The following is a 21,146-nucleotide window of genomic DNA, read 5'->3' on the forward strand; positions in this document are numbered from 1 at the left end:
AAGGGGGGAATTTGATTAATAGAAGAAGCAATTCCTACTCCTCCGCTCTTCTCTCATTACCAGCATTTAAAAGGCAGGATTCTCATTTCTCATAAGCTCTGGTGCTGCGTACAGATGCGAAGCTGTGTCTCTCGGGAGTGCTGCCACCAGCAGAATTCTGATGGGAGGAAATGGGCCTGCGATACCCAGCAGACAATAACCTATCAGAAAGTATCCTCTGCAGATGTGCTTCCCACTCTCTGTCCTCATCAGCACTTATTATCCACAGGATTCCTTCCCCTCCTGCCCCATTCTGGAAAGTGACTGCTGTTTTATCTTCTTTTTTTCCAGAAGGATGAAACAAATGAGAGAAAGAGAAAGTTATCACTTTTGTTTGGGACTGGTTGCCATGCAGAAGGGATGAATCAGGCACCTGTGTGGACACTGGATCCATTGAAGCCTAGATGCTGGCTTTGCAGGTTAACACATATAGATTACTGTGGTCTGTGGGCTTTAGCTGTGACATGCCCTGTGCACAGAGCATTCTGAACTTCTCTATGATAAGCTTCAGCACTCCATTTCTACTAATGTGGCTTTGTTTCACTACAGCTGTGTCTTATCAGCATGGCTGTGAGCTCTTAAGATTCGTGTCAGAGGGCAGCACCTAATTCTGCAGCACCTGAATTCAATGGGTCCTGATCCCCTCAGCCCCTCGCAGCCTTAGCTATTAGTGGTTTGTGTCTGCCCATATCTCTTAGATCTCCTAGAAGCAAGAAAGGGCAGCTGCAGTTCTATGGCACATGAAGTGCTTTGGGACCTACAACTGAATGTACGGAGGGAGAACTGGTGGTGGCTGCAATGTGATGAAATGAAGCTGAGCAGGAACATGGGGGTTTGAAGCATTTCAGAGGTCCTGCAGCTTGATGCTGCCAAACCCCCAAATAACGTAATGTTACATTTCTTTGAATCCAGGTTTATTTTCTGATGGCTCTTTTTGGTAAGTTGAACTTCTTTTTAAATGTAGAGTTAAAATCGTTTCAAGGGGGAAAAAAAATGATAGTAGTGCTTCGTTTTGAACAGGAAGGTCTTTTAATTGAGTATGTCAAGGAAGAGATGGGTCAGGTATGTTTTCCATTTCACTGCATCTAATTGCATGCATTGAAGCTTCTCAGTACTGGCTCTCATATACATGACCCCTGTTGTTCTCTATGTGGTTTGGAGGAGGTGCACTGAAGGAACCAGGGGTTCCTGCAGGAAAAGGTTTCTTTCTTGAACAGAATGAACCCTGAGAGGTGGTTGGGGTTGTTCTGGGGGTGATTTTCTTGAGCTCCTTCCAGAATATCCATATTTTCTTCTATCTTGTGGTGTTGTGGACAAAACAAAAACGGGAGATGCTGCTTGATTTCGTAATCCCCGTTGATATTGGATGCAGCAACGGGAGAGGAATAAAGATATCCTCTTCAGAGGAAATAAATAAGATGTTGATTGGCAAGCGAAATCCTCCACGGTGTTGCTGTCTCTATGACTGGAATCCCAAATGAGCCAAACTGCAACGCGTTTTATGCTGTTTCCGCATATTTCAATCTATTTCCTTAAGCCTACAGGACCGCTCTCTCAAATTCCACTTCCCTCTTGGAAAGGAACGCTAAATACGAGCTCTCCTTACCAACCGCACCTTTCGTTTTCCCTTCTCGGATTTCTAAGCACATCAGAGGGGTTAGCACGTGTTAACAGAGCCATTGTCATGAGATAATGGCCTGCTATTAGAGACGCCTTTTTGATGGCCGTGGGCCATTTTCTTGTGATATGAGAAATGATGTCTTGCAATTCCCGGACATATTATGGGCTCAGCCTTCTGTCTCATTGTCACAAAGCGGGATCGGTTCTGTCATCTCTTTTGAGAGAGGCAGAAGGAAGATGTTCCCCCCCCCTGGATGTTGTGTGATACCACCATAAGCTCGGACAGCTGATGCTGAGCAGAGCAAACCCCGAACCCAAAGCTCCACATCCCTGCTCACGGTGTGCTCCGACCTGCTGCCCTTAAACCAGGGGCTCCGGGGGGAAATGGAGCTCCTCATTCTCCTTTGCACAGCTGGGAGAAATGGAAGGCATCAGCCTAAGGAGATAAACGTTGAGGTTAAGATCTAAGGATTTATCAACTCCAGTTACGGTTTCCACTTGCTTCTCCTTAATGAAATAAAGCAGCTTAAATGACCTGAAAATACTGAGATAAGCAGCCAGGTGAAAGAAGACAGAGGAGCTGGAAAGAAGTGTGGGCAATGAGGACAGCTCACTGCTGCCAGAGGAGCTGCCCAGATCCAAAGGGAAAATGTTCTGGCTGTCCCCATAGAAGACATCAGGGATTCAGTGGGTTGCTTGGGGCATTGCACAGCTGAGTTCTGAGCATGGCAGATGCCCTCGCCTTTATCCCAGTACTGAATCTCATGCCAGCAGCTTTCCCCTCCAAGCACAAGGATGAGAATACATTGGATGGGGTGCAGAGGATACAGGGTGCAAACAGGGTGCACCAAGCTGAGGGCCTTCCTGCCACCCTCAGTTCCCTTTGGTGCTTTATGCCCTGCTGAGGTGCTTGCTTATTTGTTTAGCTTTTCTGCTGCAGAGGTTAAACAAATCAAACTTTACCGACTCAGTGCAAATGACAGGAGGCTAAGTGGTGTTATCTTTAATTACTGTCGGTGTCAAGGGGAGCAGCGGGGGGCTGTAGGACTGGTTTGTGCCTTGGTGGAAGAGGAGGGACGAGTTGGCAGGATTGCTATTTGTATTCAGATGGGGACATCTAGTGACCAGCCTGCTATATTGCGAGAATTGAGCATCCCAGCAGAACAAGGATGGAAAGCCTGGTTTGGGAAGCAGCTTGTATTGCTGGAAGTGCTCCTCCTGTCTGCTGCATCCTTCAGTTGATGTCCCAGAGCTGTGAGCCCTTTAAGGCTGACCCTGAATCCAGTTGTCCAGAGCTCTCGGACAGGAGATGCCCACACCACATACCTGGCTGCCTGCTGACCCACATCAGGTCGTGCTGTGGTACCAAAGCCTGTTTCCAGCCAGCTGATGGCTATGGTCAATTTGTCCCACCTGCACAGCCTGGTTCCTATTGAACCTGGAGCACTCCATGAGTTCTGAGCCTCAGCAAGTCCATCATTAACAGCACTACACAGCACAGTGAGTGTGGGTTCACTGGAGCTTCTTCCCACGTGGAACATAAAGTGAGTAATAATCTTCACAACATCAATTTAGCAGCACCTTAAGCTGTCTGTTTACTGAGGATTTGGAGGGAGGGAGCAGTAAATTCCCACAGCTGGGACAGGTTACAGTGCCTGATGTCACTAGGAGAAATATCTTCACAACTGGTTTGCTACCTGCACATTTATTAGCAGCAATTATACGGCGCTGGCATTACAAATTGCTGCTGAATGCTGTTACCAAATGGAAAGCCCTCGGTTTAATTGAAAGCACTTCTTCTATTTGATTACTAATGGCCCTATGTTTTGATATCAATGACCTGCATTAGAAAATAGCTTCCCCGGAGGGATGGAGTCGGTGGGTCTCTGTGCAGATGGAGCTTCATCCCCTGGGAGGAGTGGAGGTCTATGAGGCACAGAACCAAGGGGGGGTTCAGGAGGATCAGCCAAGTGTTCTTCCCAGGCCCAGAAGATGGCATTTGGTAACTTCTATTAGTTATAATACACCTATAGATATTTAATACACCTATAGGTATTATTATAGGTATAAGAAGGTATAACTTATATAAGGTGCCAAGGATGGTTTCCCAGCCTCCAACAGCTGTGTGTCCACCAATGCATCTTTTGGGACATACAAATAAGGTTTTTCAATGGCGTGCAGCATCTTTTGTTTCCAAGCTAAGCATGTAATTAACTGAAAGAAGATGCAAAGGGAGGTTCATCTACTGCGTTTCCATCTTGCAGCCTTCGGCAATCCATTAATGAAGCCTAATTACGATGTCAGAAGCCGGAGTTCTAGCCCAGTGACTAATTGACTATGGAGATGCAAGAGCTCTTTTGTTGTTTTAAGCCAGGAGAACGGAGGAAAGAGAGTTGTTAATTAGTTTAATTTTGCTTTACTGTGACGCTGGGATGGTTGCAGCGCGGTGGCAGCAGTGCGTTGCGTTACGATCCAAGTCCTCCCGGTTATACTACGCATGCGCTGGCTGAGCGGAACCGGTGTCGGTTCGGTGCCGGTTCTGCTGCCCTTTTATGGGATCACACAAGAAGGACACGAAACAGGCAGAGAAACGCACCCGTCGAACACGATGGCGCTACGGAGCGCTCCTGTCTGCGCTCGGGATGCCCCGTGGCCGCCCCTATGTGCGCACTGGGCACCGGGTTTGGGGTGTACGAAGCCCTTCCCCCCTTCTCTGCCCGCTGTTTTTCCCCCTGCACAGCTCGGGCTCAGGTTCCCCTTTGTGCACGGAGTGCGGCCCTTGAAACTTTCATGAGGACATCGGATCGCCAACGAGGTCCGTCCCACCCTCCCCTCCTGCCGCTGCGCATCGCCTCTGTGCCGCAGCCCCACGCCATGACCCAGGGCATCTGGGGGCTCTACAAGGCCAGGGTGCTGCAGACCCTGGGGGGGGCACGGGCTGATGGTGCGCTGCAGGAGGAGGTAATGGGGAGGGGGGGGTGGTCGCACGGCTGGGCACAGCCCCTTGTCCTCGCTTTTCACTCACTTGGGTTGGGTTTGTTGCAGGGAGACCCTTCCGAGCTGATGGAGGCAGCGGAGCCCCCCGCGCTGATGGAGGAGGGAGCCGGCCCTGTGTCCCAGCTGGCACGGAAGGTGAGGATTGTAGCTGTGGGGTGCTGCTGGGAATCCCATAAGTCCCATTGAGCCCCATTGAGTCACACTGTGCTTCATCTCCAGGTCCAGGGGGGCTGGCGGACATTCTCATCCCTCTTCACCCGTGAGGATGAGCATCAGCTGCTCAACCCAGAGCCCTGCACTGATCAGTAAGTTGTGTTTTTGGAGGGGGGGGGGCACCCATAGCCTAGATTTTGCCCTGGGTTCTCCATCCCCTGTGATCCCAGTCCCTGGATCAGGGCTGGAGGAATCCCAGATATGTCCCAGCACTGAAGCTGGTTCAGGAGTCTCCTTGTCCACATCCTGCTCTCCCTTTAGCCCCCTGGCTGCTCTGCCAGCTGAACTGCCTCCCACCCAGAAAGCAGCCGGCTTTTGGGATCTCTTTGCTACCAAATGGCAGCAGGCATCAGCACCGGACAAGGAGGTGGACCCACCAGAGCTGGGTGAGACCCCTATGGAGCCAACAGGTGATGAGGGTCCCAGCGACCTGCGGGAGCCAGAGGAAGGGGCCTTCAAATGGGGCTTCCTGGCCAACAAACTGGCTGAAATCCGAAATAAAAATGCTTCCAAGGGCAATTAAAGGAGGCAATACCAACGTGGCCCTGCGGCAGCACCAGCCAGTGATGCTGTGATGGGCCCTGGCAATGTGGAGGTGTTGGCACTAAAGACCCCACGGCGCCCTTCTCCCTGAGCATGCGTGGTGCTTTCTTTGCCTTTGTCCCCTACTAACAGCCCTATCACCTGTGGAGCCCCATTCCATCCTGCCCCAAAGGGTTGAGACCCTCCAGAGGGATGGGAGGCAGCTTGCCACCCCAATCCCTAAAGCAACCCCCATCCACTCAGGCACTGCTGGAACAGACCACAGATGCAGCCATGCTAGAAGAAAACCACAGGTTTATTAAGAGTCCTGCTCCCATCCTAGCAGCCCCTTTCTCACTGAGGCTGATGGGGGAGAAGGCTTCCATCCTAGACCATAACCAATAACAGGGAAGACCAAGAGGTAGGGATCCAGCAAGGAACAGCAGCCTTCCAACCACAGTGTCTGAGGTCGGATTCACCCGAAGAAGGTCCCTGGGCACCCCACCACACTCAGCCATGCACCCACACCTCCAAAAGCAGCTACTGGTGAGCTGCATATCCAAGGGGTAGAACACTTGTCCCTTCTGTGGGCAGACCTTGTCTCTGCTTAGGATAGACTTGGTGTCCCTGCTGGCCTGCAAGCAGCACAGGGTGCTGCCAGTCCCCAGGCTGTATCCAGCAAGATCAAGGTGCCATATCATCCACATAGACCCACACACGGCTGGCTGGGGTGCTTCCTTTCAGACTGTGGATTCCTTGGCGGCCGCCCAAGCTCGCTGGCAGCCATAGAGCCATTTGATGACACGGGCATTGCGCTCCACCACCGAAATGGCAGAGCAGAGCCGTGTATCCGACTCCTCCTCACCTGGCCCTGCATCCTCCTCGCTGCACCCCGAGGTCTGGCTGGGCTCCCACTCACAGGAGCCATGGAGCCGTGCCGAGGCAGCGTCCCATCCTGCTGGCACAAACCTCTCCTTCCCCAGCCCTTCCACCATGGCCCGGTCCAGCCCACAGTAATTGAAGAACCTTTCCTTCTCTGAAAGCGGCAGGGATGGGCGCAGGCCAAGTGCTGGTTTGGTGCTGCCAGGGGAGGTGTGGGGCTGGGCTGGGCTTGGGGCTTGTTGGGGTTGCGGCACGGGGCTGTCAGGCGATGGGACGATGCTGCTGCTGTCGGCACTCGGTGTCTGCGCATCTTTAGCTTGCTCCATGGACACCCACAGCATGGGGCTCTCGGGAGCTTTATCCGACCCCTGGGCCGGGGGAGAGCTGGGGGGTTTGTCCCTGAGCGGCCCCTGGAAGAGGCGTCTCACCAGCCCGTAGCCCTTGGCGTTCTCCTTGTTGATGACTGGGCAGTCCCGTTTCTGCCGGTAAATGACGAGCGAGTCGGGTCTCAGCAGGCGCCTGCTGCCGCCTCCCCTCCGTGGCACAGGGGACGATGGACAGGGCACCTTTCTGCTGCCGTCGCAGCTCAAATCTGAGCCGTGGCACAGCTCATGGCACTGCTGCAGGGTGAGCAGGCGCCGGCCGAGGGGTGAGCGGCAGGGCGAGCATCCTCTCAATGCCGGCTCCTGCCGGCTGTTAATGACCTGCTGAGATTTGACGTACTTCACTTTATCTGCTTCCAGCCGCTCCACGGCGCTGGGTGTGCGACCCCCGCTGCTCCCCCCGACCTGCTCCCGCAGGTACTCGGGGCCCCGGTTCAGCAAACGGAGCGGGGAGACACCGCGGCCAGAGGAGCAGACGGCTCGTGGGGTGCTGCCCAGTGGGACCATCGCCTGCCAGCCGACCCTGTGTGGGATGGGGACCACAAAGCTGTGCTCGGCTTCTGCTCTCAGCCACGGGCCTGGGAGGAGAGAGGAGCGTTGGGGTTGGGTTAGCACTGGGGATGGGGTTGGAACCAGAGATGAGCTTGGAATCAAGGGTGAGGATGGCACCAGGGATGTGGCACCAGCAGCAGAAGGACCAGGAGCAACATAGAGCTGTGTAGGAGGACAGAACTGTCCCCTGCCTAAAGCAGAGGTGTCCTGCAATCACAGCAGGAAGAGAGAAGCACCGAGCATCCGCCGGCTTCATCAACATCCCAAGCAGCTTCAAACAGGAAAAGTTAGCGGAGCCGCTGCTTTATCTTTATGAGCCCAGAGACGGCAGAACAAAGACAGCACAGGGAAGCCAGTGTGCTTCCCCAGCCCTCCCATCCCGTGTGCCAGCAGCGGGGCCTTTTTGGCTGCTGGGGTTTCCGTGCTGTGTGGGGCATCGTGGCTCCCTGTGGTGTTGGCCTGGGCCGGGCTCCCAGCTCTGTTTCCCTTTCAGGAAAAGAAAACAAAGGAGCTCCAGGAAGGTTTATTTTACACAGAGGCTGTTTGGTCAGCACCGCCACTCTGCTGAGGGCAGGGGGCTCATCCTGTCCTGTCCTGCCCCTCTGCACCAAGGGGTTCCTAAGACAGGCTCTGGGATAATCAGTTCATCTCCTATCGCCACTTGCTTGGAAATGCCAAGGAGCAAAAACAGCCCTTGCTCAGCTTTAACCAAGTACCCATGCAGGGACAGCGGGGGATGATGCTGGAACCAAGCAGGCACAGAGCATTGGGGCCATAAATTGAATAGCAGAGGTGGAGTCTGGTGAGGGCTGTAAATGCCCAAAGCAGATGGTGCCCCTGAGCAAAAGAGGCCCAAATGGCCCTGAAGAGCCACCTCTGGGATAGTGATGGGGACAGGCAGACCACAGCTAACCAAAGAACAGGCAGCCCAGGAACATTCGTCTTCCACACACAGCCATGGACTTCAACATTGCATCCACCCCCATTTTACACATGGGTAAACTGAGGAGCTGGCTTTTTCAGATCCTGTGCTCCTAAGGGGCAAACTCCCACATCTCCATGGGTTTCAAGAGCTCTGCAGTGCTTCCATAGATGCTGCCCCCAGCATGTGATCCTGTCACCCCCTGGGCTGCCATGTCCCTGTGTCCCCAGCCCAGCCCCAGGACCCATATATGCCAGCTGTGTGCCCATTGCTGGGGCTGCTTGTACTTACCTGGGCCTGTGCAGGGTGCTGGTCAGTCTCCTCTGCTCCTGTTTCCTCCAGCAGCCAGCAGCAAACTGAGCCCAGAGCCACAGGAGCCTCATATAGAGGGGGAGGAAGAGCCACCCCATTAACCCCTGCCAGCCCAGCCTCATCAGCACATCCTGCTCTGCTCCATCACCCTGCCAGCACTGAGCCCTCAGTCCCTGCAGCCTTTACACCCCAAACTCCCCCTCAGCCACGGTCTCCATCTCCCAGCTCTTCCTATGGGATCACAGAAAGGATCCTGGCTCTGGGACAGGCTCCCCACCACCCCTCTGACCCTTGAGGCCATAGCAGCAATGTCTGCCCACCCCATTGGAGCCCGCTGTGTCCGACCCCACACACACCAGATGCATCAGGAACAGGGCAATGAGTTCCTGGCACTGCAATCCCCTTCCTCAGGTCCTGCCCGAGCCCACAGGAATGGGGCAAAGCAAAGTCCTTCCAATACCTTCTGTCAGCGGTGAAAGGGTCAAAGTGAGCTCAGATCCAGGCAGGTTCCTGCCTCCCCTTCCCCTGGGAAGGGCTGTAAACTGCAGGAAGCCACAGGGACCAGAGCCAGCCCAGGGGTTATTTTTACCTCTGCCCTCTCCCCTTCCCGGAGGGCTCAGCATCCTTTCCGGCTCCAGCCCACCTCTACTCCCAGAGCCCCAAAACGTGGGCAGACCTCAGCTCCCTGGAGTTGGCACTGCAGAGCCCAAGGGCACCCTGGCAATAAAAGGCTGGAGCTAAGGCTATAGCAACATCCCATGCACCAGGGCCTGCCCAAGCTCTGCTGGCATAGGTCAAACCCCACTGAAAGCAAGGCAGGACCAAGCCGAGGAGGAGGACCCCACTGTGCAGCACTCATCCCCCCTGCAGGATGCAGCCAAAGCAGAGCAAACAATGCTCCAGAGGAAGAGGAGGAAAAGGACAGGGGGAAGAGGCCGAGAAACCCACACCAGGGCTGGGATCTGCTGCCATCCCACACAGAGCATAGATTGCCACCTGGGGGAGGAGCAGACCCCATTGTTAATGCCAGGCAGCAGCAATCAGGCTTCTTTTGTTCCCGTAAGGACAGCCATGACTCAGAGCAGCCTTCACTTCACCTTTCTGCACCGGATTCGGGTGTTCCTGTCAGGCACTTCCAGCAGGCGCCTGCAACTTCCCCTTTGCTGGGAGTGGGATGGACAGACAGACACACACCCAGACAGGCTGCTCTGGGGGGGGGGCACACACATCACATACCGACTGCGTTAACATCCCAACAACCCCAACTCCTTTGGGGATACAAAAGGTTGGAGGGGCCCTTTGTGGCACTGGGATGCTGAGCAGCTCCTGCTTTCCCAGGTGAGGCAATGAAGCTTTATCACTTGAGTTTGCCCCATCCATCAGCCTCTAACAAATGCACACAGATGCTCAAAGTCTCGTTATTTAATTAAGGCTGTTTTTCTTACAGCCCCAGTGCTGACTGTGGTTACACGAGGGCCTCAGGTTTGGATCTGTTTGTGGGGGTGTTTCCAGCCCTCGTGGTGGGAGAGAAGAATTCGAGGAAGTGCTCATAGGTCAAACACCCCCGAGCATTGCTCTGCCTCCAAAGTGATTTTTCAGAGCACACCCAGCTCTGATTAAACAGCTCCGCTCCCAGCACGACCTCCTCTCTCCTGGCAACAGGTAATTGCATGTCACACATCCTAAAGGACATCATATGCTTCAGGAGGAAAAGCAGAAGACCAGAAGGGTCCATGTGTGGTTCTGATCCATTGCAGAGGAGCAGCAGGAGCAGCCTCAGGAGGAGGTGGAAGCTATCCATGGCCAATTGATGCCACAGGGAGGATGAGCTGATTTCCAGAGGGGGAATTCAGCACAGCTAGCAGCCCACTCCTGCAAAGGGAGAGAAATGCTATTTGTGTAGTTATTAGGGCACTGACCTACTGCCCCTGTGTACCCCCAAGCAAAGCTGTGGACCAGAGAGACTCCTGGGGGCAGGGACTGACCCTGTAAATAAGTGGATCTGAGTCATTTTCACTTCTTAGGAGCTCAGTCTGCCCCTGGGAGGGTGATCAGGACTTTCCAGATGCATTTCTCCTATGGAAATCACTCACACTGCCATGACCAGGTGCAGACATGACTGTAAAACTGATAACGTTACCATCTGTTGCTACTTGTCGCCTTACTTTCACAACCCACAAAAGCCCCTTCTGGTCTGAGGCCATGTAAATGCCATGGACTGGAGAGCAGCTGAAGTGAGCTGGCAGGCTTAGGGCAGAACGGCTGCACGCCAAGGGCCTGAGACACATGGATTTCTATTGGGGAACAAGCAGGAGTGGAAGGCCTTGCTATACTAGCTTAAAAATATCAAGGGCTCAAATGGGCATCAAACAGGCACTGATAAATCTGAAACCAACACCTGATCTAAGGCAGCCATCCACAAGCTTTTGCAAGCAGAAACCGGAGAGCAGCTGAGCACAGAAGAATGACCCCAAGCTTCACACAGACCTTTGTGCCCTACAGATGAACCTTTGGAACACTGCAGGAGGTTGTTGGCCTGGATGACTTCTGGAGCCTGTGTTTGGGAAGTAAAAGAGCTGGCGAGATGGGAGGAGCTGCTGCAAAGGAGGACCTCCCCAAGGTGTGTCTGTGATGAACCCACCCCTTGTTACAGGAGACCTACAAACATTGTTATGTTGCATGGTTTCATTTCAAACCCCAGAGGCTACAGAGGCCTCGGTGCACCACTAGCAGTTCTAACACTGCTTTTCCCTTTGCCCACCAATGCAAAGCAAACCAACCATATTCCCCAGCACCCCACCCCAGCATACTTTACCTGGCTAAAGTGCTCAGAGGTGCAAGCTGTGTGTGGGAGGCACTGCAGGGAGGCAGCCTTCCTCCTCCTCCTCCTCCTCTTCCCGTATCACAGCAGTTGCAGCTTCAAGTCACCACCTGCAGCTCCAGTTTGTTGCCTGCAGGTCAGGCACTGCACATCCCTGGGCAGCACCTCATCAACCGCAGCCCTTCTGCAATTGCTTTGTGTTTCAAGCACCCAGATAAACCTGGAAACTCATCTGGGAACAGACTTAAAGGGGTGTATCACCTGGGCTGTGGCTCCTTGTGTAGTGATGCAGTGGGTTGCTGGCTGATCTTTAGGGTCACTCAGTTTCTCCATGCTTCCCTGATGTTCTGCTTATAGAGGCAAAGCATCTCAGACTGCCCCAAATACTTTGAGACCCAGTGATCAGAGAGAAGCAGTAGTTTCTTCCAGTACTTCCACCTCCTGTCCCTCCCCATATGTAGGGCAGACTCTCTGGACACTTTGTGACATTGGATATGAGTCCCTCTTCCCTAATGGTGTATAAGAATAGCCGGCACTTTGCATAGGCTGCTCCTCAGAGCCTGACCAAAAAGGAAACGAAACTCAGCGCTGCTCAACCTGCCCTGCTAACTACACTTCAATCCTTTAACGACCTCTCCCCTCTCCCAGGTGGGGATCTGCCTGTGTGCAGCACCACAATATGCAGGAAACAGCAAACCATGCAAATGCAATGGCACCCAACATACAGCCAGGTCTGTGCTTGCTGGTGGGACAACATATAGAGCTACAAGGTAATTTATAGTGATCCCAGTTAGGGCTATTCCCACTCCCAGCCTGTACAACAACCCTTTGCTTTGGAGAACTCTTAATTAAAACATGCAAGTGACTTTAGACTCTTGTGCCATGTATAAGTAATAGCGTTTCCTAACCTTAATTTCTAAGGTTTCCCAGGGCATGTGAAACCAGCAGGTCACCATCACCTCCCCAACCTCCAGGGCACCATTTACATCTGGTTCAACCCCAGCAGCATAGTGGCAGCATAATAACTAAAAAGAAACCAGGGTAGATCAAACAGCATTCAGGGAAATGTGCAGGAGGATGCTCACCAGGCTGTGTGCTCAGCCCACAGGGGATCCCAATTTGTTAAGGGAGGGGACGGGGGGGGCAGCAGGGCTCAACCAACAGCAACAACCAAAGGCTTTTGGGTGAAATCTTCCCATTCCAGCACTCAGAGGGAGACTCCTGGCTGGCTGCAGAGGGAGGAGCAGCAGCGCCCTGGAAAGCAACAGCATCTGGTTCACAGCCCCAAAAATCCAGTAAGACCAGTAACAGAACCTGCTAGAGATTTCCATACAGTCCAGGGTGGTACTTGCACTGCTTGTAGCAACAGCTCCCAGCCCATACAGGATGTAAGAATATTGCTGTGCCTTTAATCCTGTCCTTGAAAACGAAGCAGCACGCCCAGAGGAGCAGCACTTTGATTCTTAAGAGGCTCAGCAGGAGCAGAGGGATCCATGAGGTGCCAGCTACTTTCAAACCCAGCATGGCCCTGCTCTGTCAGAGCAGTACATTACATAGCAGGGAAAGCTCTGCACTGCCTCTGTCAACCAACCCAGCACCTTTTACGAGCTAAAATCACTTACAGTGTGACCGTGATGAACTGCTATGGCTTACAGCTATTCTAGCAAAGCAAATAAACCATCCTGAAGCTTGGCTGAGAGCGAGATGGCTGTGCCAACTGAAAGGAAAGGAAAACACTTCTGAGTAGAGTTCAACAGCTTCATTGAAATTCAGATTTTATTTAAAAAAAAAAAGGCATGAACTTAATAAGTTACACAATCTCTCCATTATAAATCCCGCATAAAATATATCTGACAACTTTGAAAGGAAGATTTGCAAACCCTTTTACGAGTGCTGAAGAGCATCTTGACTTTGTGTCATGCTGGTGAACAATTCTGTAGCTGCTACAAGTTTGATTTATCGTAAGGCTTTAAAACAAAGACCTCGACAACAAACAGAACACACACCTCAAGGACAACCACTCTGCATGAACCAAGGATGTGCTCAGTGTCACCCACCAGCTAAGCACCATGAGAGGGATTTCAGGTTCCCCCACCCTTTAAAGTGGCAATCAGTGCAAACAAGTGCTGTGGGAGTCAAAGAACATTCTTCTCTGTGCCGTTCATCAGCACCCAGCTCTGCAGTGCAGCTCGGCAGCACGCTCAGCGTTCAGCCTTTGAAGTGCTTGAGGAGCATCAGACTCGCAGAGCACCTTAAAGGTAAGTGCTATCGTTCTGTAGTAGTTTAATGCTGTAAGATTAGCATAGTTGATTCTGTCTTTTGGGTGGGCAGATGAGAAGAAGCGAATGTATTTCCAAAACCTCTCAAGTTGAACATGGATGATGATACGTCCTCTTAAACTTCACAAAATCCTCACTGGATCACCAGCGTTGGGATGGAAGTACTGTAAAAGTGCTGGTACAGACAGCAAGAGGTTTGTTCTCCTCCTGTCAGTAACAAGTCAAATCCTCACTTGTAATGAACCCAACATGAGATGAGCAGATCTCCACTTCCAGAACATAAGAGGTGCATCTCTGCTTGTCATCCACTACCCACAGTCAGGTTCCAAGTCCTGCCTTGCAGCCTGAGCTCCCTGCAGGGGCAGCAGCACAACCCCGCTGTCACTCACCTCCATCCCCACCAACTGATGCTCCCAGAGGTGCTCTGCTGCACTCAGCTGATGGATCACCTGAGAGTTCCTTCTGTGACATCTTCTGAATGTTAAGCATTGCTTGGCTTCAAGGCAGCGATGCTTGTCCGAGCACCCCTGTTTAGGTGAGCTGCCTTACACAGAGTGATGCAAAGTGACAAGAATTAAGTGCTAACGCCCCCACCTCTGTTGCCACCAACACTGCACCAGGTCAGAGCTACAGCTCAGAACTGCTGCTGCAGTCTGTACAGCCACAGACTTGTGGCAGAATTAGAATCCTTTGCTTCTGGAGGAACAAGCAGTTATTCTGCCTGTGATACTTATTCACACATGTGTTCCATGAGACAGCCACCTCTTTTTCTCCTCATTGCTCCCAGGTGACAGACAGCACCAGAAAGAAAGAGCCCATGGCCAGTAACATCCAATCCAGCTGTGCTGGAACTCTGAGTGCTCTTAAATCCAGTGCTTCAGTGCTGTTGGATTCCCTCACTAGGTGTTCACATTCTCACAGTACTCTCCTATTCTAAGTACCCAGTTTGCTGGTAGAAGAGCAGTGAGCACATTGTGAAACTGTAGATTAGTGGATTAATGAAGTATTTGATTAGTAGGAGAAAGCAAAATTGAACGATTAATGACCTCACCAACATGCCAGCACCCAGCTGCAGACACTTGACATTGGACTCCCTCAGTGCTGAGCTCCTTGGGCTGTGAGTGCAAAGCTTGGCCACCTCAGCACCTCTGAGAGCAGCTGACACTCCTGCATTGTATTTTTTGCTCACAAAGTCAAGTCTCGGACCCTACCTTTAACATTAGATAAAAATAAATAATAAAGTTAATTCCGGACCAGAGAAGAAATGATTCTCATCCATCTTCTTCAGCCAGTTTTCTAGCAGACCCCAAACATTCAGACCCACAGCAAATAACTTAGGAAAAGTGTCATTTCCCCATGGAATGCAACACGCTTGCAAGCATACGCTCTCAGTCACCCATATGCATAAATACATAGACAATTACTTTACAAACCTGAAGATCTGCACTACCAGCATGCAAATCTCTTCTTCCAGGAGAGTTCCTAATACTGATATAGGAAACTGGAATGTATTAAATACTCTGAGATATGGCCGGAAATCAAACCTCAGCTCCTAGGATGTCCCACTGCCAACGTACACAAATGAACATTGTCACATCTTAAGACTTAACACATAACATCCTGGAAACAAAACACAACGCATCGCTAACACAACTGCCAACTCACATTCTTAGAACGAGCGGAACTCAAACAAAATTCCATCAATAGAAACTACACCCTGCGGGTCTGAGATCGGCCTCGTTTCTTTACTGCCATTAAGTTGCACCATCAGCTGGGCAAGGAGCAGCTCCTTCCAAGAGACCACCACTCTGCAGGTCATGTGTCCCAGCTGCTGTCTTTAAAAGCTATGTTGACTAATCGCAGCTCTAGTTCAAAAGCATCAGGACGGTCCTGCGGGTTGGCAGCCAGCATTTCCTTAATCAACTGTTTCATCTGTGCATTCATGGATTTTTTCTTTACGGGGATGAGCAGTTCCATCTTAGGGTTTTCTAGCAGTGCCTCTCCAACGGGCACAATGGCTGTCCCCTGTTTGACGTAACTACCCAGGAGTTCTTTCTTTGTCTCTGTGTCTACGAATGTGATTCTTTCTAGCATTGCCCAGATTATGATCCCCAGTGCAAAAATGTCTGCTTTGGCAGTGTAGTGTCCTTCCCAGACTTCGGGGGCCATATAGAAGTCAGTCCCACAGGCAGTCGATAGAAAACACTTATTTACGTTGACTGGTTCCTCAGGATTCTGGCCTGAAGCTGAACATACCTTACTCAGCCCAAAGTCAGCTACTTTCAATGTGGGCTCCAAGTCACTGGCATCCATCCTGCTCTGCGATATCAGAATATTGTCAGGTTTGAGATCACGATGGATAATCTGATTTTTGTGCAGGAAAGCCAGCGCACTGCTGAGCTGAAGCATGAAACTGGTGTTGGTCTTGCGGTTAGGTTTTCGAGACAACAGATACTCATTCATATCTCCTCCATCACAGAAATCCATTACAAACCAAAGGTAATAAGCACTTCTGGGGTCAAAGACTATTTCTCCTTTTAATGAGGTCTCTACAAGCTGCAATAAGGAAAAGAAGTGTCACAACTACCCGATGACCACAGAAATAGAAAGATATGATGGAAAAACAAAAAAAAAGCACACATTTTGGATCTTCCTCTCAACAGCTCAGAGAGTAAGGTATTGCCAAACGAGTTCATGCAAAACTTATGATGTAAAAAGGAAAAAAATCACAATGTATTTGTTATTTCTGTGTGCGTGTGAAGCATATCAACCTCACGCTCCTACCCAGAAGCCAGAGCCAGCCCCAGATAACAGCTTTCTGAAGGATATCAAGCAGTCCTTGCACTCCCATCTGTTTCGGCTGGCCAGCGTCCCACCCATTTTGCTAACTCCAAATACAAACACAGCCCCAACCATGAACCCCTGCACAGCAGCACAGGGCTGGGTTTGTCCTCTGCTTATAAGGCGGCCTCACTACACGTTCTTAAGAGCCTGCCCTCCATCCCTGACACGTGAATGCATTCTAGCAAGCGTTAGCACAGGATCTCTTAGCTCAGGAGAATGCTAATCCATAGGCACAGCTCAGCAGCTGCTGTAGCAACACCTTTCTCACTGCAGCACACTAGAACATAAGCAGAGAACAACTCCAGCAGCCAGTCCCAGTGGCCACTTTGTACAACGTGCAATATAAACCAGCAACTCTGCTTGCTCTCTGTTCACACAGCTACAAACCTGTCTTTTCAGCTCCTCTGAGGTGGCTCTTTGCACACTCTGGAATGTCAGACTTGCTAGTTAGCACTAAACCAGTGTTTACTAAAGCAGATGCAGCCTCTATAGGCCTTCAAAAGTGAATACAGCTATTAATACATAGAGAAACTTTAAAAAGTCTTCCTTCTCCCAAACCAAGAGCAAAATTAGTAACAAATGATAGCTACGTTTAGTTGTGAGCACAGTTAGTACTCAAACCAATTTAAGAGCAATTCTGTGTTAGCACTTAAACTGTATACTCAGGGTTTACAGCCAATAACAGCAAGATGGGAACCACAGCACAGGAGGGAGCAACTCCAACACAGAGCTCTTCCCACACTGGAGCTGTAATTGGGTCTCAGCTCAGAGCATCCAGATGACAGAATCCACCTCCAGATCTGGGACTGCGGCACAAGGAAGCCACACCAGCTCAGAGCTCACTACATAAGCCTGGTTCTGCTTATGTCTCCTGAAGCACTGCAGGAGACACCAACAGCCCTTCCCAGGCCTCCTCACACTACACCAGCTCAGCCTGGTAATGTAATATCACCTGGAGTGGGCAGAAGAGAGAGCAAGCCAAGGGAGATCTGGGTTTCTCTCTTTCAGCATAGGCTATCATAAAGTGATCTCTGCACTCAGCTCTGCCCTTTGCTCTTCTCTGCTCTTTGGAGCAAGAAAACAACCTGCAGCACTTGTGCCCCAAACACGGGCAAGGTCTGCATGCTGCACTGCTGACATAACCCAGCAGTGACCTGGGAGCTCTTCCTCACTCACAGTCCCACCCTGCAGCCTCCCTCACACCCCTCTTTTTTTCCCCCCTATCTTCTCCCTTTGCAGCTCCCTGCAAGTCTGATGCAGTATCTTACAGCTCCACTAACAAAATAAGGTACTACTTTTACCCCACGTGAGCCGATCAGTATTATTTTACCCTAATCCCTTCGTGGCAACGTGCCATTAACAATGACTGTGCTAGGGCAAGTTGACAAAGGCAAGAAGCCTTTCTCAGGCTCGCAGAACACCCAGCACAAGGGGATCAGAACAGCCATGAAGTGCTGGCAAATGAAGTGTTGGCAAATGAGTGCACACTAACAAAAGATTCAGTGTCAGCCATGCAAGAATGACAACAATAAAAACTGAAATGATAGAAGCTGATCGGGGATAATGCAGCACATGTTTATTTAGCAGGCCGCTGATTCTTTAATATCAGAGAGACAAATGTCTGCCAGGGGATGATTTAGAGCTGGGGCAGACTCCTAGCAAGCTCACATGAGCTTTCAGGTCCTTCCAGGGCTACGTATTGCTCTGAAATACTTGCCTTCCAACTTCTAGGCAACTCCATTTTCAACAGCCCCAACAGAAAGGATAGCAGTATCTACTCTTCTATTCCTCTACATACCATACATTTACTTCTCTTTGAAGTTATTTACCAGCTCAATGAGCTCTCTTAATTGCTTACTACATCTGGGAAGAGTTAAACGTTGGCTTACTACATCAAGACAGCCCCTTCCAAAGGCATCTGACATTAAGAAATCCTTCAGGGCTCTGCCTCAAGACATTAGTGCTGCTCATTAACCCTGCAGCAGGACTCTACAGGCCTGCACCTCCCCCTGTGGTGTTTCCCCAACTTAGCAAAGCAAGTCCTGGAGCCTTTAGCGTCGCATGGCTTCAAATTAAAAGATGCAGGTGATTGTTCAATAGATAAGCTCTTTTAAAGACATAAAATAAAGCAAACGATACCCTCTCCTGCCTAAATATACCTCAAAAGCCATCTTAGCTACCCACCTCCTTCCCTCCCAGCTGCACATCCACATAAGCACTTCCACCCCGTTACCTCAGCTTCATGTACCTGTAAATAAAGGGAAGAACTGGAGCCATGTGACATCTTCTGTACCATGCCATCTTTCTGCAAGATGCACTCCTCCAGGTGAATGACGTTGGGGTGCTGGCTCTTGATACTGCTAAGTGCCCAGAACTCACGCAGAGCTAGTTCCACGTTCTCTGGAGCATGGCACCGTATCTTTTTCACTGCCACCCGTGCAGAGGTCTTCCTGACGACTGCTTCGTACACCACACCATAACTGCCACGACCAACCTCCCGTATTAGATCGTACTTAGGCTGGCTACTCACCATCTTCAAGATCAAGGCTTCTGGGGAAGGGGGAAAAACCCACACAACTATAACTTATGAACAAGAACTGAGCTGTGTCTTCCCCCATATGGCCTGGCGTGGCAATGCCAGCTGCACCAACACCCTGCAGCGTGCAAGGAGGTCTCTGAGCATCACATTGAATGCAATGCTGTGCTCCAGTGCTGGAAGACTTCAGAAGTCACTCTTGTAAGCTTGAAGCCATAATAAGGGCTGGCTAATACATCATTTGGGTGGGACTATATGATTTCAAACACAGCTCAGCGTTCAAGAAGGCAACAATTCAAACCTAGAATTGCACTGCGCTGAGGCAGGGCTATCCCATATCCTGCTGTTCCTTTCCCTCAGTGTCTTTTGGGTTTTCCTATGCGAATAACAGGGCTGTTTCATGCTCTCCATCCACACCTGGGATATCAGAGAGTTTCTAGCTGAAACCTGCAGTTGAGGAGTAACAGGTTGAAACAGAGCTGACTTTTAAGATGACCGCATAGGTAAAGCTCGCTGTGATAACTTAACAATGGTTTTCCTTCTTCTGGCACTAAGATGAGATAGGAAGCATCACTGATCTTTTAACATCGCTATGACTTCCCAACTAGCTCCTACTGTCACAAGAAGCAGCAGAAGCACCCAGCTGACTTCGTTACTCCATAGGATATGGGGTGGAGCGATGCTCTATGAGGAAAACAACACACACAGCTCGGAATGGGGGAGGAAGAAGGGCAGCCCCACACCGTGTAGGCCCCGATGACCCCAATGCAATGGCAGCTGTGTCATACAGAACACCAGGGGAGGGCCAGGCCGGCAAGGCCGCAGTGAGAACTGCGTTTAAACGCCTTGATGGGGAAGGGAGGATCTCATCAGAGCTATTAACGAGGAGCTCGCGATTGATTCCAGTGCGGTAGGAACTATTTGTTCGGAAAAGAGAAAGAAACAGAGAGAGAAAGAAAGACAGGCATCATCAGTGCGAGGGCACCAAGCTCCGGCAAACCGAGGCCTCGCAAGGCCCCGATACAACACCCAGACCCCTCGTAGCTCTCCCACAACGCCATTATACCCCTGCCCGCCCCTCTCAACGCTCGGGAGCTCCGTGTTATGCGGTGGGACCCCGCAACACCCACCAAAGCCCCGCGTTACCTCCGCACTAAGGCCGCGCCGCCGCCGCCCGGCCGCCATCATAGGGACCGACCCCCCGAAGGCCACGCCCACTGACGCACCGCATTCTGATTGGCTGCGTGTATGTAGGCATTGGTGCTTATCTATTTCTTCTTTATCTATTTCCTCTTTATCTCTTTTTTATTTATCTCTTTTTTCGTTGCTTGGGGTGGGACAGCAAGCGAGCCTAGCTCCTCTGCTTCACTTTATCTGCGTGTCAGCGGCGCAGCTTTGCAATGACAGCCCCTTACCTATCCCTCTATTCGCCTATTTATTTACCCATCTATTTCTTCACCCATTTATTCACCTGCCCCATCATTGGCAGCGTCTCTGGGCTCCCCCGCTGTCCTCAATGGCAGCAGGGAGCAGATGGAGGTTGTGTTTACAGCGCTCGGGTTGGTTGGTTGGCAGCCGTGCCTGCATTGCTCGGAGCCAACTGGGGGTTGAGGAGGAGCCATTGGGGGCTGGGAAACCGAATGGGGCGTTCCAGCTCATCCTCTTGTGGGAATCCCCTTCATAAAGTCCAGCAGTGATGAGTTCAGTGGGCAGGGCCAGCAATGGGACAGGTGTGCATCCGGTCCCCCCCCCATTCCCTCCCTTACGGTGTGTATCTCAATGTACAAACCTCCTTGGAAGGTCTCCCAGTGCCAAAAAGGGGACAATGTTGCAAGATGTGCTTGGCTGGCTTCTGTGCTGTCACTTGGTTGACATGTGAGAGCCTTCCTGGAAGGAGCGTCTGGAACAGTCACAGGCTGCCCATGTCTGGGGGGTTCATCTGGGACAATATTAGAGCCCCTATAGCGTGCACCCACTGTGCTGTGTCCCTATGCATAAGTGTACTCATACAGCTGTGCACCCACGTATCCATGTGGTCATGCACCCATCTATCTGTGCACCCCTGTACCCTTTGTGCACCCAAGTAACCTCATTTACCCCTGTACTTGCATACTCATGCATCAATGTGCACCCATGCACCTGTGCACTCCTACAGCCCTCTATACAGATACCCCTGCTCCCATGTACCCATGCACTTGTGCCTCTGTGTGCCCATGGCTTTGTG

The 21,146-nt window shown here is 51.3% G+C and overlaps 3 protein-coding genes across 9 annotated transcripts; 1 reads left to right on the forward strand and 2 right to left on the reverse strand.

Annotated features, from left to right (window-relative positions):
• Positions 1-4,144: 4,144 nt before the first annotated feature.
• C23H1orf232 (chromosome 23 C1orf232 homolog) lies at positions 4,145-5,503 on the forward strand. The gene is made up of 4 exons (XM_032448956.1): positions 4,145-4,620; positions 4,705-4,791; positions 4,876-4,961; positions 5,131-5,503. The coding sequence occupies exons 1-4, from the start codon at positions 4,321-4,323 to the stop codon at positions 5,390-5,392; spliced, it is 735 nt and encodes a 244-aa protein (XP_032304847.1). The 5' UTR covers positions 4,145-4,320; the 3' UTR covers positions 5,393-5,503.
• A 186-nt stretch (positions 5,504-5,689) lies between these two features.
• On the reverse strand, positions 5,690-12,891 carry FAM110D (family with sequence similarity 110 member D). Of its 5 annotated transcripts, XM_015883610.2 has the most exons (4): positions 11,258-12,891; positions 10,930-10,996; positions 8,422-10,314; positions 5,690-7,234 (listed from the first exon to the last, which is right to left on the reverse strand). In XM_015883610.2, exon 4 carries the CDS (start codon positions 7,161-7,163, stop codon positions 6,132-6,134), a length of 1,032 nt encoding a protein of 343 aa, XP_015739096.1. In that variant the 5' UTR covers positions 7,164-7,234; positions 8,422-10,314; positions 10,930-10,996; positions 11,258-12,891; the 3' UTR covers positions 5,690-6,131. The 5 variants fall into 5 exon arrangements, with proteins under 5 accessions (XP_015739096.1, XP_015739097.1, XP_015739094.1 ...); XM_015883611.2 differs by lacking the exon at positions 10,930-10,996; XM_015883608.2 differs by having other exon boundaries at positions 8,422-10,996.
• Positions 12,892-13,021: 130 nt separating this feature from the next.
• Positions 13,022-20,410, reverse strand: PDIK1L (PDLIM1 interacting kinase 1 like). 3 transcript variants are annotated; one of them, XM_015883613.2, is made up of 3 exons: positions 20,394-20,410; positions 18,635-19,839; positions 13,022-16,098 (listed from the first exon to the last, which is right to left on the reverse strand). In XM_015883613.2, the coding sequence occupies exons 2-3, from the start codon at positions 18,917-18,919 to the stop codon at positions 15,358-15,360; spliced, it is 1,026 nt and encodes a 341-aa protein (XP_015739099.1). In that variant the 5' UTR covers positions 18,920-19,839; positions 20,394-20,410; the 3' UTR covers positions 13,022-15,357. The 3 variants fall into 3 exon arrangements, with proteins under 3 accessions (XP_015739099.1, XP_015739098.1, XP_015739100.1); XM_015883612.2 differs by lacking the exon at positions 20,394-20,410 and adding an exon at positions 20,069-20,164; XM_015883614.2 differs by lacking the exon at positions 20,394-20,410 and adding an exon at positions 20,069-20,140 and having other exon boundaries at positions 18,635-18,936.
• Between the last annotated feature and the right edge of the window lie 736 nt (positions 20,411-21,146).

Source organism: Coturnix japonica, chromosome 23 (genome assembly GCF_001577835.2).
Source record: "Coturnix japonica isolate 7356 chromosome 23, Coturnix japonica 2.1, whole genome shotgun sequence".
Classification (NCBI taxonomy): domain Eukaryota; kingdom Metazoa; phylum Chordata; class Aves; order Galliformes; family Phasianidae; genus Coturnix; species Coturnix japonica.

Bases quoted from the DNA above. Each gene is read 5' to 3' on its own strand.
- PDIK1L (XM_015883613.2), bottom strand. From the start codon at position 18,919: ATGGTGAGTAGCCAGCCTAAGTACGATCTAATACGGGAGGTTGGTCGT. The intron at 16,099-18,634 runs GTACATGAAGCT...TCCTTATTGCAG, and splicing joins GTTCTTCCCTTTATTTACAG to CTTGTAGAGACCTCATTAAA.
- C23H1orf232 (XM_032448956.1), top strand. From the start codon at position 4,321: ATGTGCGCACTGGGCACCGGGTTTGGGGTGTACGAAGCCCTTCCCCCC. The intron at 4,792-4,875 runs GTGAGGATTGTA...CTTCATCTCCAG, and splicing joins TGTCCCAGCTGGCACGGAAG to GTCCAGGGGGGCTGGCGGAC. The intron at 4,962-5,130 runs GTAAGTTGTGTT...CTCTCCCTTTAG, and splicing joins CCAGAGCCCTGCACTGATCA to CCCCCTGGCTGCTCTGCCAG.
- FAM110D (XM_015883611.2), bottom strand. From the start codon at position 7,163: ATGGTCCCACTGGGCAGCACCCCACGAGCCGTCTGCTCCTCTGGCCGC.